The sequence below is a fragment of the Capra hircus genome, chromosome 15 (genome assembly GCF_001704415.2).
Source record: "Capra hircus breed San Clemente chromosome 15, ASM170441v1, whole genome shotgun sequence".
Lineage (NCBI taxonomy): Eukaryota > Metazoa > Chordata > Mammalia > Artiodactyla > Bovidae > Capra > Capra hircus.
Genome location: NC_030822.1, coordinates 76506423 through 76521205, shown reverse-complemented (window position 1 = coordinate 76521205; position 14783 = coordinate 76506423). Strand labels below are relative to the sequence as shown.

The 14783-nt window shown below is 40.5% G+C and overlaps 1 protein-coding gene across 2 annotated transcripts; it reads left to right on the top strand.

The window, feature by feature from the left end:
• On the top strand, positions 271–14085 carry MMP27 (matrix metallopeptidase 27). Of its 2 annotated transcripts, none has more exons than XM_005689364.3 (10): positions 271–390; positions 1192–1430; positions 2536–2684; positions 2772–2900; positions 7384–7545; positions 7726–7843; positions 9711–9841; positions 11841–12000; positions 12531–12634; positions 13550–14085. In XM_005689364.3, the coding sequence occupies exons 1-10, from the start codon at positions 292–294 to the stop codon at positions 13789–13791; spliced, it is 1533 nt and encodes a 510-aa protein (XP_005689421.2). In that variant the 5' UTR covers positions 271–291; the 3' UTR covers positions 13792–14085. The 2 variants fall into 2 exon arrangements, with proteins under 2 accessions (XP_005689421.2, XP_005689420.2); XM_005689363.3 differs by having other exon boundaries at positions 7723–7843; positions 13550–13870.

The window sequence follows — 14783 nt, the reverse complement described above, 5'->3', positions numbered from 1 at the left end:
GCATAGGAAAGCCTCCAACTTTGCAAGGGCAAAAGTAGCTTGGAGCCTCAGTTCGTATTATTTTTAATTCAATAGTAACAGTGACTGTATTTACCAAACAAATTGTACATCATGATTGTGAAATCAACTCAACCTAAGAAAAAAAAAAAAAGCATATCATGACACACTCCATGGCAAATGTCCTTTTCTGTTTTTAATTAAAGGATAATACAAAGCCAATTCATGCCACGTCTCACTATTATTTTCTAAATTCTATGCAAACAGAACGAGGCTTCAACTGGAGAGAGAGGAATGAAGAACCTTCTTCTGCTTTTGGTCTTTGCAACACTGTCCTCTGCATTTCCTGCAGACCAAAGGACGGAAGACGAGGAGAACCTGCAACTGACTCAGGTACTGTCTCAGTAAATGTCATTTGTGGCTATCCATAACAATTTCACTTTACTGATTGTCCGAGGACCTAAAAAGACAGCTCATTCTTACCAAAGAGTCCTGAACTTTTTTGTGAGGAGCTGATCATCCTTTCCTTGGCCCTAAAGACATCAGGAATGGTGGGGCGTGGAGAGTTGAGTGGGCTGGGAGAAAGGCAGGATTTGCTATTTAAGCACTGGATACAAGTGAGGAGAGAGTGAGCAGAGACAGGGTCAGCTCTGTGAGAACGGAGATCTCCATTAAAGCATCTGAAGACCAGCCAGGGGGACCCAACTGTAGTTTGGAGCTCCTTATCCTACATGTACGAAAACCAGGCTGCTTTGGAGATTCCCTCTAAAAATCAATCCAGTTACTTCGCCATATTTGATGGAATTCCTTAAATGTGATTACATGTGAATAATCACATTTTCTCCATAATTTATTTCAAGGAAACACCAAATGAAAGTAACAGTAAAAATGTGTATGACACAAGATCATCCCACACATAGAAGAAGCATGCTCCTCGTCTGTTAAAGTTTGGAGTTCCCTAGCTCTATGGGTGTAGCCGGTTCTGGTCACACACAGCTCAATGAGCTTTTGGAAACTGAAAGAGAGGGTGACTCTTCTCCTTCCTCTTTATTTTCTTCCTCTCCCCTTCCTTTCCCTTGTTATTTATTTCCTTTTCCCCTCCTGCTGCCGGAAAGGACCTCGGAAAGCTCGCTCATCCTGAGATAGAGGTCTGCTCCCCTGTAGTCTGTGCCTTTTTTTTGTCTTTTCGGTCAGGCGTATCTCAACCAGTTCTACTCTCTTGAAATAGAAGGGAGTCATCTTGCTCAAAGCAGGAACAGAAGTCTCCTAGATGGCAAAATCCGTGAAATGCAAGCATTCTTTGGATTGACAGTGACTGGAAAACTGGACTCAAACACTCTGGAGATCATGAAGACACCCAGGTGTGGGGTGCCTGACGTGGGTCAGTATGGCTATACTCTCCCCGGGTGGAAGAAGTACAACCTCACCTACAGGTAATGCTCCTGCTCTTAATCTAAATGAATGTGAATATTATCTCTAAGAAGCAAAGATAATAATGGTTTATTTTACCCAGCACTTCCTGTGTGCTTAGCGCTTGATAGGTTTTATTCCACCCTCTCAAAAAACTTGTGACATAGGCACCCTTGTTATTATCACCTTAAACACAGGAGAAACTGGAAGGAAAAAAAGCTTGTTTAGCATAGGCCAGTTTGCACAGCTCTTCTCAGCAGACTGGCTCTGCAAATATGCTCTAATCTCTAGCCTCTGCCACCTCCATAATAACTCAGGACCAGAACCTCTACAGTCTGACTGCAGATGCTTAAAGGTACAATTGAAGTGTGCTCAAGGGAAAATGAGAAAATGGAGTACAACCAGCTCATGGTGGAGACATGTATGAGTTAGATTGTCAACTCTCAGGTGGACCTTGGATATCACAAACAAAGGGGCTGGCTTATCGGCAGAAAGAGGTTGAAGGGTGCCTGTGACCCGAGATAGAGTCAGTGGCCTTGACCACTGCTCCAGAGCCCTCCTGGCTGGCCTTAAAAAGTCTGATAGTCCTTCCTTCTTCTTCTTGAGCCTTAGGGATTGAGGTAAAAGTAGATTTAGCAAAATGGAGAATATAAACAAAAGCAAGAGCTTTTCCTGAGAAACAAACTCTTTGTGGCTCTCAAGTGAGACTTAATATATGACACATGTATAAAACTGATTTCTATAAGCTGTTTGAGAAAACGAATCTCAGTTCTTTTCAGAAGATACATATCATAGAGTCATATGCACAGCAAATTCTGTGCATAAAATGAATGATCTTCCACTTAAGACATGACCTTAGGGAAGTCATTTAACCTGTTTGAGCCTCATTTGTCTAAGTGCAATCATACTACCTGATGAATAGCACAGATGAAAGACTGAATTATTAACATATAGCACATGTAAAAGTACCTAATTTAAATGGTAAAGCATTGTACAAATGTAGCGATAGCACCATACCAAAACTTACTGCAGCATGTGATGGATAAATAGAAATTGTTTTCTTTTCCTAGTATGTGTGTTTACATGCTTGTATAACAGCCAATTGATATATATCTGTTAATTTGTAAGAATTGTAAACTACACTCCTGATATGGCTCGACCTGATGTGGATGAGGCTATCCAAAAAGGTTTAGAAGTGTGGAGCAAAGTCACTCCACTAACATTCACCAAGATTTCCAAAGGGATTGCTGACATCATGATTGCCTTTAGGACCCGAGGTAAGGTTTTCAGCAGAGAAAGCAATATAGCCATTTTCATCTTGGGAGCTTTGACGAGGCTGATCTTCTTCCCCCGCTGTTTCCCAGTCCACGGTCGGTGTCCTCGTTACTTCGACGGCCCCTTGGGAGTCCTCGGCCACGCCTTTCCCCCGGGTCTGGGACTGGGTGGAGACACTCACTTTGATGAGGATGAGAACTGGACCAAGGACGGAGTAGGTAAGTCCAATTTTCTTTACGAACAAAATGTTACTATTCATCAAATCCCTGAAAGGAATAGCTTTGCAATTAGTTGCTTTTTACTTCCCAGTTTCCCTATGATGTTTCATATTCCAGATGACGCTGATGAAAGTGTTCAATATCTATACAGACAACTGTGCTTGTACAGTTCACAGCTTTATCCACACAGCACTTTCATAAAGCCACTAATCCTGTTATGATCAGAACATTCTTCCCTTACTCATATGTTCTTTCATACATCTGCAATGCTTGAAGGGCCACTATGTGTCTGGAATTATGCAAGGTGTCGTGCAGACCACAAAGTTGTTCTAGAAAAGTTCAGAGCTTCATGATCTTGGGTGATGTATAAGGCCTAGACCCACTCACCACCATACAAGGAAGAAAGTACTGTGTATTACACCAATGGCAGAAGTCATCTCTAGCTTGAGGATTGAAAGAAAACTCTGGGAGGTGGTAATTCCAAGTTAGTGATTAAAAGATGCTATGTGGGTACATGGCCCATAGGACATCCATTTATATACATGAACCTCTTCATCTAATTCTTGCTTGTCTGCCAAAGAATTGGAACCTGGTCTTTATATTTGACTTATTTCTTTAGGCCATGGGCAGTGATTTTATTTTTCTTATTGGGCCTCCCTGGCATGAAGATAAGAGATATTTTATTACATTTCAAATTAAAAAAACAAAATTTTTATAGTAAAAATGTGTACCTCTAACAAAGGAGCAGTTCAGTAGACTCTCAGATTCTCCCTACTCTTTTTTTTCTGTCATTGACCACAGTCATCATTTCTCTGGTATCTGGTTTCCAGGGTTCCAGGAAAGAGGATGCTGTGGCTTTCTGGTGGGTGGTATGCAAGGCCACAATTCAGTCCTGACCACACAACTCTATGGAGTCTGTGAGTCAATCATAGTTTCTGCAAAACTGAAAGCCAGTGACTCAAAATGACGCACGGCCTCTCCTTGCTAAGTCTGAGCACATGATGGAAGTGTTCTTCCAAGAGCTAGGAAACAAAGAGGGGAAAGGACTCCGTGCTGGCTGGACTTCAGGGGGAGTTTGGAGGTGGTGGCTGCACTGCCACAGAGGTAACATTACAGCCGAGAAAGTGAAAGAGGTAGGGTGACCCCAGGATCCAAATGACAGAGGAGTTGAAGGGACCGGGTCTGTCTCCTGCTGAGATGTGTTCCAGTGTTTTCCTAGATTTGGCCTGAAGGTCGTGTGGACACATCCAATCAGGCAGGTATAGGAAATAATTCTAGTGCTCACCAAAGTCAGAATGACTCCCCTCACTCAGCCAGGCTTTACTGGCATATTCTAGAAGCAGAGATTAGTCTCAGGTTACACTATCATTTTTTTAAAAATATTTATCTATTTATATTTAGCTGCATTGGGTCTTAGTTGCAGCAAGTGGGCTCAGTTGTTCCATAGCATGTGGGATCTTAGTTCCCTGACCAGGAATTGAACTCATTTCCCCTGCACTGCAAGGCAGATTTTTAACCACTGGACCACCAGAGAAGTCCCCTCATTATCACTTTATCCCTGTTAGTTCCAATTTGTTGCTGTTTGTCGCTAAGTTGTATCCGACTCTTTTGCCACCCGTGGACTGTAGCCCACCAGGCTCCTCTGTCCGTGAGATTCTCCAGGCAAGAATACTGGAGTGGGTTGCCATGACCTCAACCAGGGAATCTTCCCAATGCAGGGACTGAATCCATGTCTCCTGCACTGGGAGGCAGATGCTTCCCACCTGGGAAGCCCATTAATTCCAACATTTAGTGGTAAAAGTACTATTCCCCATACTGCAACTGGCCCCTTGCCAAAGGCGATGTGTGGGATGAGTTATGAAAAAATCCAGCGGGTCCTGGGCCCCAAGTTGGCAAAACTTGCCTGAGCAAAGCAGAGGATAAACATAGCACTCCACCAAGCTCTGGGTGGATAGCCAGGCAGCAATACTAAAAAGGGGTGTTTTGTAACTGCTTTATTATAATACATTCCCTCAGGGTTGAAATTATTGGACCTGGGGGATCCCTAATCTTGTAACTCTCAGCTTTCTGACCTACACAGGAAAATGTTTTCCTGTTCTCTAATAAAAATGTAAAATCTCAAGCATCTGTAACTTCTAATCAAACATTTTTTAATAGAAAATTTGGCTATATTATAATATACCTTTTTACATATATGTGGGCTCTCTTTATGCAAAGGGCACAGAAGTCTTAGTGCAACTCCGGTAAAAGCAATAGCCAGCAGTCATCTGCTAATCCCACTGCTTCCTAAGGGTTTGGAAGTCATTGCATGGTGATATCAGAGAGATCTGAACACATGGTGAGGGTTTCCTGGGACTCTCCCAAATTGAGGCTAGTTTCAAACCTGTATGTGAATGTAAATGCTTCATACACACATGTACTGGCACCAGGCAACTGAAACAGCCCTCAGAGAGCACTACAGGCGCAGGGCTGGGATGGAGAAGAGCAGTGGTCTGTGGCATGGGGGAACTTACATGCAGGAAGATGACACAACTTATCTATGATAAAGGCAAAAAAAAACAACTTGCAAAGCACCAGTCCTTAGCAAACAATCAGAAAGTGTTTAACACTGATAATTACCTTGGTGATTATTAATACTAATGATAATGGTGATGATTAAGTGATTTCTAGGAGGAAAAAAAATATTCACAAAGTTACTGATGTATAATGCCCAAACGTATCTATTTAGTTGCATCTCCAAGAAGGCAGAAATGAAATCTTTTTTCTACTGTATCATACAGCCTATAATGTTGTCAGTACATGAGAAATGCTCTACAAATAATAGTAAATGAAGCCTTTCAACAATCCTTCACTCAAAATCTACTCTAATCCACTCTTTGTAATAGAAATGGAATATACAATAGTGTACAAGACACAGACTCCGCTCTCCAGGGGTTTACAGTCTAGACGGCACACTCCATAAATGGCATTTAAAGTTAGTATGATCAACCTTGGGATAAAAGGAACTATGGCAATGTAATAGGAGCACCTAAAAGAAATTCCAGCCCATAAACAGAGGTCAGGGAGGAAGTGACACCAACCTGAGACTTGAAGGCTCTGCAGGGATTCTGAAGCGAAGTGGAGTAAAACGTGTTCTAGACAGAATAACCCAACCAACTCAAGTATTAGGATTGTAATGGAGCAGAAGGCTAAAGTGGTGTAGATTAGAATCCTATATAGAGGGTCTTGAGAGCCACAATAAAAGTTCGCACTTCATTTAGATGATCTGAATTTTAATTACTTTTTTAAAGAGTCACTCGTCCCATCCCTGTCCAAAAGCACACACAGTGATATTGCCAGCCAGACAAGGAGAGGCAGCAAAAGCCAGAGCAAAAAGCATGAAAGTCCATGAAATAATTCTTTGCCTTTCCACGTTTGTTTTATGCAAACATCACTGGACAAGGCTCCATCACAAAAGGCTCAGCATTTTCCTTAGTATCCATAGGTTTAGCTGCAAGTCCAAGGACAGTCTTTTCGATATACTTAGAAGCTTACAGACTGTAGGAGAGACAGACAAATAAAAAGGCAATTCCAACCATGCATGGTACAACTTCTGGTGTGGATAAGTACAGAGTATTCCAGTCTTGTCCAGGAGGAGCATCTAACCATCCTTTCATCCAAATAAAAGCCTGGATATCCAGCACCCATTACTAAACAGTTTATCGGTCCCCAGGAAGATGATTAAGACATGGTCTCTGGACTGAAAGGGTGTACAACTTAGGGAAAGAAAAAAAATAATGCAGTACTTATTTGCAAAGACAAAATTAAGCTCAGTCTACAGAAGTGGAGAGAGGTGCAATTAAGTCAACCTGGATAGGAGCTGGGGGAAAGAAGTCTTGTGAAGATGACTCTGGAGGGGGTCCCTGAGGCCTAAGTAGGACAGATAGGTGAAGGGGGGTGAGAGAGGTAATACTCTGGGCAGAAGTGATGGAGATACAGAGACACAGATGAAAAAGAACATGGCATAGATGAGAAATGCAAGTGATTCCACATGGCTAGCTCAGGGAAAATGAAAATAAAATATGAGGCTGGGGGAAAAAAGCAGGGACTAGTTCATGGAAGGCCATGTTTAGGTATTTGGACTTGATCCTGCAACCAGTGGAGAATCTCTGAAGAATATAAGTAGGGGAAATATGATCATGTACAGATGCCTAACAACAACCCAAAACTGGTGGCTTTTTTTTTTTTTTTAAACTACTATCCATTTCAAGACACCTGTTTTCTGCCATCTGCTTGCTCTGGGTTACATTTCTCCATGATGTGACTAATACCAATTATCACTGTTGGCAAATTTCCCAGATAAATGATGGTTCGTTCATATGTTATAAGAATTGTCTGTTTGACAAGCCTATTTTTTTTCATTTCTCTCAATTATTTCCTAATCTCAGATGCAATCATTATCCTGATTGACTAACGCACTCATGTTCTCCCTGTTTTTGTTAAGGATTCAGCTTATTCCTTGTGGCAGCTCATGAATTTGGCCATTCACTGGGGCTCTCTCACTCCAGTGATCAAACAGCCTTGATGTTCCCAAACTACGTCTCCTTGGATCCTAGCAAATACCCACTTTCGCAGGACGATATCAACGGAATCCAATCCATCTACGGTGAGCAACAAATCTGAATATATGTAAACTGAATTGAAGGCTTTCCAGGAAGGACATTGAGAAAAATCACTTCTTGAAATATTATTATGAGGAAAAATATTCTCTTGGGAAAGATCTTTCTGTAGGTATTTCCACATGCCTTCTTAATTCACTGAGGTATTTCTTTTGTCATCAAAGCAGGGCCACCTAAGGTACCTGCTAAGCCGAAGGGACCCACTCTACCTCATGCCTGTGACCCCGATTTGACTTTTGATGCTATCACCACTTTCCGCAGAGAAGTAATGTTCTTTAAAGGCAGGTAAACCCATTCCCTTAAACACCTCAACTTCCTGTGAAGTTTTTCTTTTCAAGAGTTTTGGGGATAAGAGAGTTGTTGGGATAGTGAGAATGTGTCTTTGCTTTTTGTTTTATAACTGTCTACATTGCTTGAATGTTTTACTCTGTGCACATACCTCTTACCTGTTTGATAATTTTTTTTTTCAAATGGTAATTATCTGCTTAATTTTTTGAGTAACTGCCATTCCACTTCCCATAGAGGTGCCACCATTTTACATTCCTACCAGCAACAACTAATGTTCCAGTTTCTCCACATCCTCACCAATACTTGAGCTCCATTTTTTCATCCCTGCTAAATGTCACCTCTCGGAGAATGTGTTCTGTGACCTTTCTCTCTACCCTCCCAGGTAGAGGTGAGCTACTCTTTCCTCTGTGATACCACTGTTTTCATTTACACCCCATCCTATCCCCTATCAGTCATTCAGTAGGTCTTGTTGAGTCCTACTGCAGACACATCGATGGTCTATGTCCACTCCCTTCTCCGTCTCCACCACCATCTCCAGCTCATCCAAGCTACCATCATTTCTCATCTCCCACTCCAGAAGCCTGTTTACTAGCCTGCTTGTTTCTGCTCCCATCTTTCATACATGCAACAGCGAAAGGGATCTCACACTGATAAATTAAGTTTTAAATCTTTTTAAGCCAATTTTTTAATTGCCATTGAACCAGGGTCTACTTTCAGAAACTTCATAGCTAAAATAATACACCTATCCCAACGATGTCCTGGACCGGGCTTATACCATTTCGGGATCCAATTATTAAATTTTCAAGAATTTTGTAAACTAGCTCATATTGATTTAGTACTGGCCTTGGTTGGAGTACCTACACCCTGAAAACCACCAAATGATAAAAACTATGTCTTTTTCCTACCTGGAGAGCCAGTTGTGAAATATGCATCAGTGGACCATTCCTTGAAGTTGAATCAACAAAGTGTTAGCTGTGGTAGGAAATCTCTTCTCTCACGATGTAATTACTGCACTTAACTTGCAACATGGTGTGTCACTTATGTATACCGTGGCCACAGTTTCAGAGCAAAGTGTCAGGACATGTACCATCTGACAAGGATATAGGGGCAAAAGGAAAGGATATGTGAAATCAGACTCCTTCCACCCATGACTGTGTGGCCCTACAGTTCATGGGGTCACAGTGTCAGATACAGCTTAGCAACTGAAAAACAACAACGACATGCTGTCATACCGTGCTCCTAATAGCTGAGGCTGAGAGACAACTTGTCAGGGATGGGTTCCCAGCATGGGAAGAAAAATGAACTCTAAGGACTTTTCAGCTCTTGCTCACAGATCTACATCAGAGCTTTACAGCCAGAAGGGAAATCTGAGGAAATATTTAGCAATGACAATAATAACATTTTTAATTCTAGCAATCAATACCAGAAATTTTTTCTTAGAATGCTTGGTGTTGACTTAGAATATTGGGAATTGCTGCTTTGGCAAAAATGAGGTGATCAAGTACACTGAGAACTGTTCATGAGACTTCCATGGGTAGTACTCTAAGTACTACTCTAAGTACTACTCTAAGTACTACTCTAAGTACTACTCTAAGTACTATTCTAAGTACTACTCTAAGTACTATTCTAAGTACTACTCTAAGTACCCAAAAGAGTGGGCACAAAGGCATGTCCTGGCTTTTGTGGTCCCAAGGGTAGAACTGAACTCACAACCACCTAAAATTTCTGAGGAAAATTGCGCTAATGCTATAAACTGAGGAAAATAGCAACCAATTAGATAAAGTCAAGTCTTAGGTTTGCAGTGGTTTCATTGAAATGGATACACATAGACTGTATATAAAGTATGGTTTCCTGTCTAACACAGGCACATATGGAGGATCTATTATGACATCACTGACATTGAATTTGAATTAATCTCTTCATTCTGGCCATCTCTGCCAGCTGATATTCACGCTGCCTATGAGAACCCCATCGACAAGATTCTGGTGTTTAAAGGTAACACTGCTTATCATTATTCCTCTTCTCCTTGTGTATGCCTGAACTAGGTAGCAGATAATTTAATTCCAGGAATATAATCTTCATGCATGAGCCAAATGGACGGGGCTTCTGCTCTGACCTTAAGTTCCTATTATAAAGAACAACTATCCAAGGATTCTCTCTGGCTATAAAGATAAACATCATCGCAAGTGCACAGGAGAAAAGAAACCTGTATAACAAAAACTAAAAAGTCTTTTTTTCTGCCAAATAAAAGTAACCCATCTCTCTTCTTATATTCCCTTTTTACTAGGGCTGCTAGATGTGGCAAATAAAAATACAAGATGGTTTCAATTTAAAACAAATAAAAAATAACTTTTTAGTTTAATTATGTCCATTATAACATTTTGGTTATATTTATCACAAAGAGTCAGACACAACTGAGCAACTGAACTGAAATGAACTGAACTGAACTGAATACCAAAAATTAATCACTGTTTACTTGAAATTCAGATTCAGATTCAATTGGTATCTTATATTCAATCTAGCAACCCTACTTTCCAGGTGGATTTTATCAGATCACTTGTCTTTGAGAACACTAGGGTGTGGAAATTTAGGAGAACAAATATACTCGACGGTTTTGTCAGAATTAGAAAAGAATCAATATAATGAACTCAGCTGACATGGGTATGCATACTATTAACTATGAAAGTGAAAGTGTTAGTTGCTCAGTCGTGTCTGACTCTTTGTGACTCCATGGACTGTAGCCTGCCAGGCTTCTCTGTCCATGGAATTCTCCAGGCAAGAATACTGGAGTGGGTAGGCATTTCCTAGGTATATATTATTAGTGTAACATTAATGATATACAGGTCAGGAAGCAACAGTTAGAACTGGACATGGAACAACAGACTGGTTCCAAATAGGAAAAGGAGTACGTCAAAGCTGTATACTGTCACCCTGCTTATTTAACTTCTATGCAGAGTACATCATGAGAAATGCTGGACTGGAAGAAGCACAAGCTGGAATTAAGATTGCCCGGAGAAATATCAATAACCTCAGATATGCAGATGACACTACCCTTATGGCAGAAAGTGAAGAGGAACCCAAAAACCTCTTGATGAAAGTGAAAGAGGAGAGCGAAAAAGTTGGCTTAAAGCTCAACATTCAGAAAATGAAGCTCATGTCATCTGGTCCCATCACTTCATGGGAAATAGATGGGGAAACAGTGGAAACAGTGTCAGACTTTATTTGGGGGGGCTCCAAAATCACTGCAGATGGTGACTGCAGCCATGAAATTAAAAGATGCTTACTCCTTGGAAGGAAAATTATGACCAACCTAGACAGCATATTAAAAAGCAGAAACATTACTTTGCCGACTAAGGTCCGTCTAGTCAAGGCTATGGTTTTTCCTATGGTCATGTATGGATGTGAGAGTTGGACTGTGAAGAAGGCTGAGTGCCGAAGAATTGATGCTTTTGAACTGCGGTGTTGGAGAAGACTCTTGAGAGTCCTTTGGACTGCAAGGAGATCCAACCAGTCCATTCTAAAGGAGATCAGTCCTGGGTGTTCTTTGGAAGGAATGATGCTAAAGCTGAAACTCCAGTACTTTGGCCACCTCATGCGAGTTGACTCATTGGAAAAGACTCTGATGCTGGGAGGGATTGAGGGCAGGAGGAGAAGGGGGCGACAGAGGATGAGATGGCTGGATGGCATTACCGACTCGATGGACGTGAGTTTGAGTGATCTCTGGGAGATGGTGATGGACAGGGAGGCCTGGCGTGCTGTGATTCATGGGGTTGCAAAGAGTCGGACACGGCTGAGCAACTGAACTGAACTGAACTGAATGATATGTAAGCAGCTAAAGAACATGGTAAGAATAAATGGAGACATAAGATTACTAAATCTTTAAGATTTGAACCTGAAAGGAACTAGGAATCTAATTATTTTCAAACTTCTTAAGACACCTATTTCTCCCTTTAGGAAATAAATCAGAAGATAATCACTCTCCCTCTCGTCCTAGATGACAACTTCTGGGTGATCAGAGGATATGCTGTCTTACCAGATTATCCCAAATCCATCTATACTCTTGGCTTTCCAAGACGTGTAAAGAAAATTGATGCAGCTGTGTGTGACCGCAGCATAAGAAAGACCTACTTCTTTGTGGGTATTTGGTGCTGGAGGTAAGTTTGCAGACAATTGGCCCCTTGTTTCAGTCTGGAGAAAAATACCCACAAAGCATCACTTTAACACTGTCTTCCAAAAGTGTTATGTTGAAGACAATCTTAAGTGGATGGCATTCACCAAACAAAAGAATGTTTCAGTCAGATCAAAGATTTTTCTCCAGCTTATAAAAATAAAGATAGAATAATAAGGCTGGTGGTGCCAACCAAGCTGCCAGTGACAAACATATTCAGTCAAAATCATCGAAACTCCGGAAAGAGCCCTTTGATTTAACAGTTCCTCAGAATAGTATCGATCCGGTAAATTATGTGGCTTTTTTCCCCTCATAATTCCTTGTTTTTAAGACACTGTCAGAAATCTGACCAAATATGCTCTTTGCCATTTTTAATTATCAATCCTACTAATTTTCTTCCAATAGGATTACTTTTTTCCTACATATTTGCTTGACTCCAAGTTGTGCAGTAAAAAAATTAATCTTCTTTCCCTGTAACAAAGGTCCCCCCAAAACCTTTCAAATCCATGTCTCCAGGTATGATGAAGTGACCCAAACCATGGACAAAGGGTACCCACGTAGAGTAGTAAAGTACTTCCCAGGAATTGGCCTCCAAGTGGACGCTGCTTTCCAACACAAAGGTAAGCATCAGTGCCTGACTATTAGGATACTTCGGAGACTTTACTGACTGTGAAAGAATTCAGCACGAAAACTTAAATGTGTCCATTTTAATGTCATTTTACTACTTTGAGTACATGTAATAATAAACTTTGAAGAACTTATCAAGATTGAATAGTAAGTTCTGAGTTATATTCTCTGACATACTACTTTGAAACTACGCAGAACGGTACCAAAATTATCACTGATCATGGATGTCTGATAAAGATAACCCCTGAAGAGTTTCAAGTGTGAAATGTGACTGGGCATCTGAACTGAACAGTGATTCTCAAACTTCAATGTATATAGTTTAATAAACACAGTTTAGGATTTGTATATGAAGAGACAAGTTCCTTAGAGTTTCTGAGGCAGTAGGACTGTGGGTAAGATCCAGGAATCTACAAGTTTTAAAAGAACCTCGGGCAAATTAATGAATCAGTCCAGCTACTATATCTTCAAAACAACAAAGCAGACCATGGTGTAAGCAGAAGTGTAAAGATATTTTTGAGTATTGCCATCTTTTATTCTAGCGAAATCTAATATGGAACCTCAGAACTTTAAACAGATAAAGCAGAGCAGCTTTAGGAAAATGAGATAGGGCCCAAGGCCATACTCCCAGAGGCCTCTTTCTCCCGCCTCACTGGGACATTTTTTGGAAAACTAGTCTGAGAACCTCTGGTATAAATGACAACCCCTTGAAATTCATGTTTCATACCTTGGCTTTTTCCTCTGGGAAATAAAACTAATATTTTTCATGTGACTGGGTAAAATAAAATGTATGTATATACACATTTATTTTCTCTCAGGTTCAATTATTGTATTCTACATTCATAAAATTGAAAAGTTTGGAAAAATTATACAGTTGCATAAGATAACTAATCATAATTCTCTCTCTCTAGGATTCTTCTATTTCTTCCGTAGATCAAAACAGTTTGAATATGATCCTAAGGCAAAGACTGTTACCCGAATAATGAAAACCAATACTTGGCTTCAGTGTAAAGAACCATTAAATTCATCATCTGATTTTACAATCAGTGAGGGAAAAGTATATTCAGGAGTGGAGATGTTTCATTATAAAAATTTAAATTTTCTTATTTTTAGTATTGTTCACATGATGAACAAAATCTACAGTTACCAATAAATTCATAGACTTAAAATAAACCTCAAAGGATCTTTTAATCTGAACTCTGCTTCAAATTAGAACAGAACTGTTCTTTAACGTCAAGTCATCAGGCCTAGTTATAAATATCTATTGAATGAAGAGTGAAACTGCTATTTTGAGCTGCCTGATTCTTTTTACAGGAAGTTACATATAAACAAAACTCTCACTGGAGTTTAAGCATATTTTATGTTTTGTAGCCTTGAAGAAGTAAGCTATGTGTCTTGTAATAACAAAATACTGAAGACATTTATTAAACCAATCTTTAGCATTCTATTTTGTCTGGACCTTTGGAGTTGGAGAGGCTCAATAAACTGCCACCCATATCCCTACCCATGTTTTGAATCTACTAAGAAATATACAGTTGGGAGAGTACAATACCACCTTTATTACTGAAAAGCTTATGTTAGAGAATGTATCTGTGGATGAGCAATCTTCCTAATATCAAATTCTAGAGTGAGACATACTTACTCAAGTCATGGGAAGAACTGGAAAGCACCCTGCCTCCCCAAGGAAAAGTGAGCTACCTATAGACTGCACGGAGCCCAAAGAGAAAGAAGTGAGGATGGAGGTACATGTGCCTAGTTTCTGCTCCTAAATTCACCAATCAAATAAGCGATTCTGCCTCCCAAAGAGAGGAGTGAGAACCTAGAGAGACGCAGGAAGTGCTACACTAAAGATGACCCCCCCAACAATTCAGAAACTAGCAGGAGTAGGCAAGTAATGTTCCTGCCAACCCTCACCCTCCAAGCAGAGACCAGTGCATTGAACCATTCCTTAGAAAGCTGAAAAGCAAGTTTTGTGCACACTGTCCTCATGTATCATATACAAGAAATGTGGAAATTTCTTGTGTTTCCTGTGTATATGGGTTGTGTGTGCTCAGTCGTGTCTAACTTTTTGCAACCCAGTGGACTGTAGCCCACCGGGCTACTCTGTCCATGGGATTTTCTAGGCAAGAATACTGGATTGGGTTG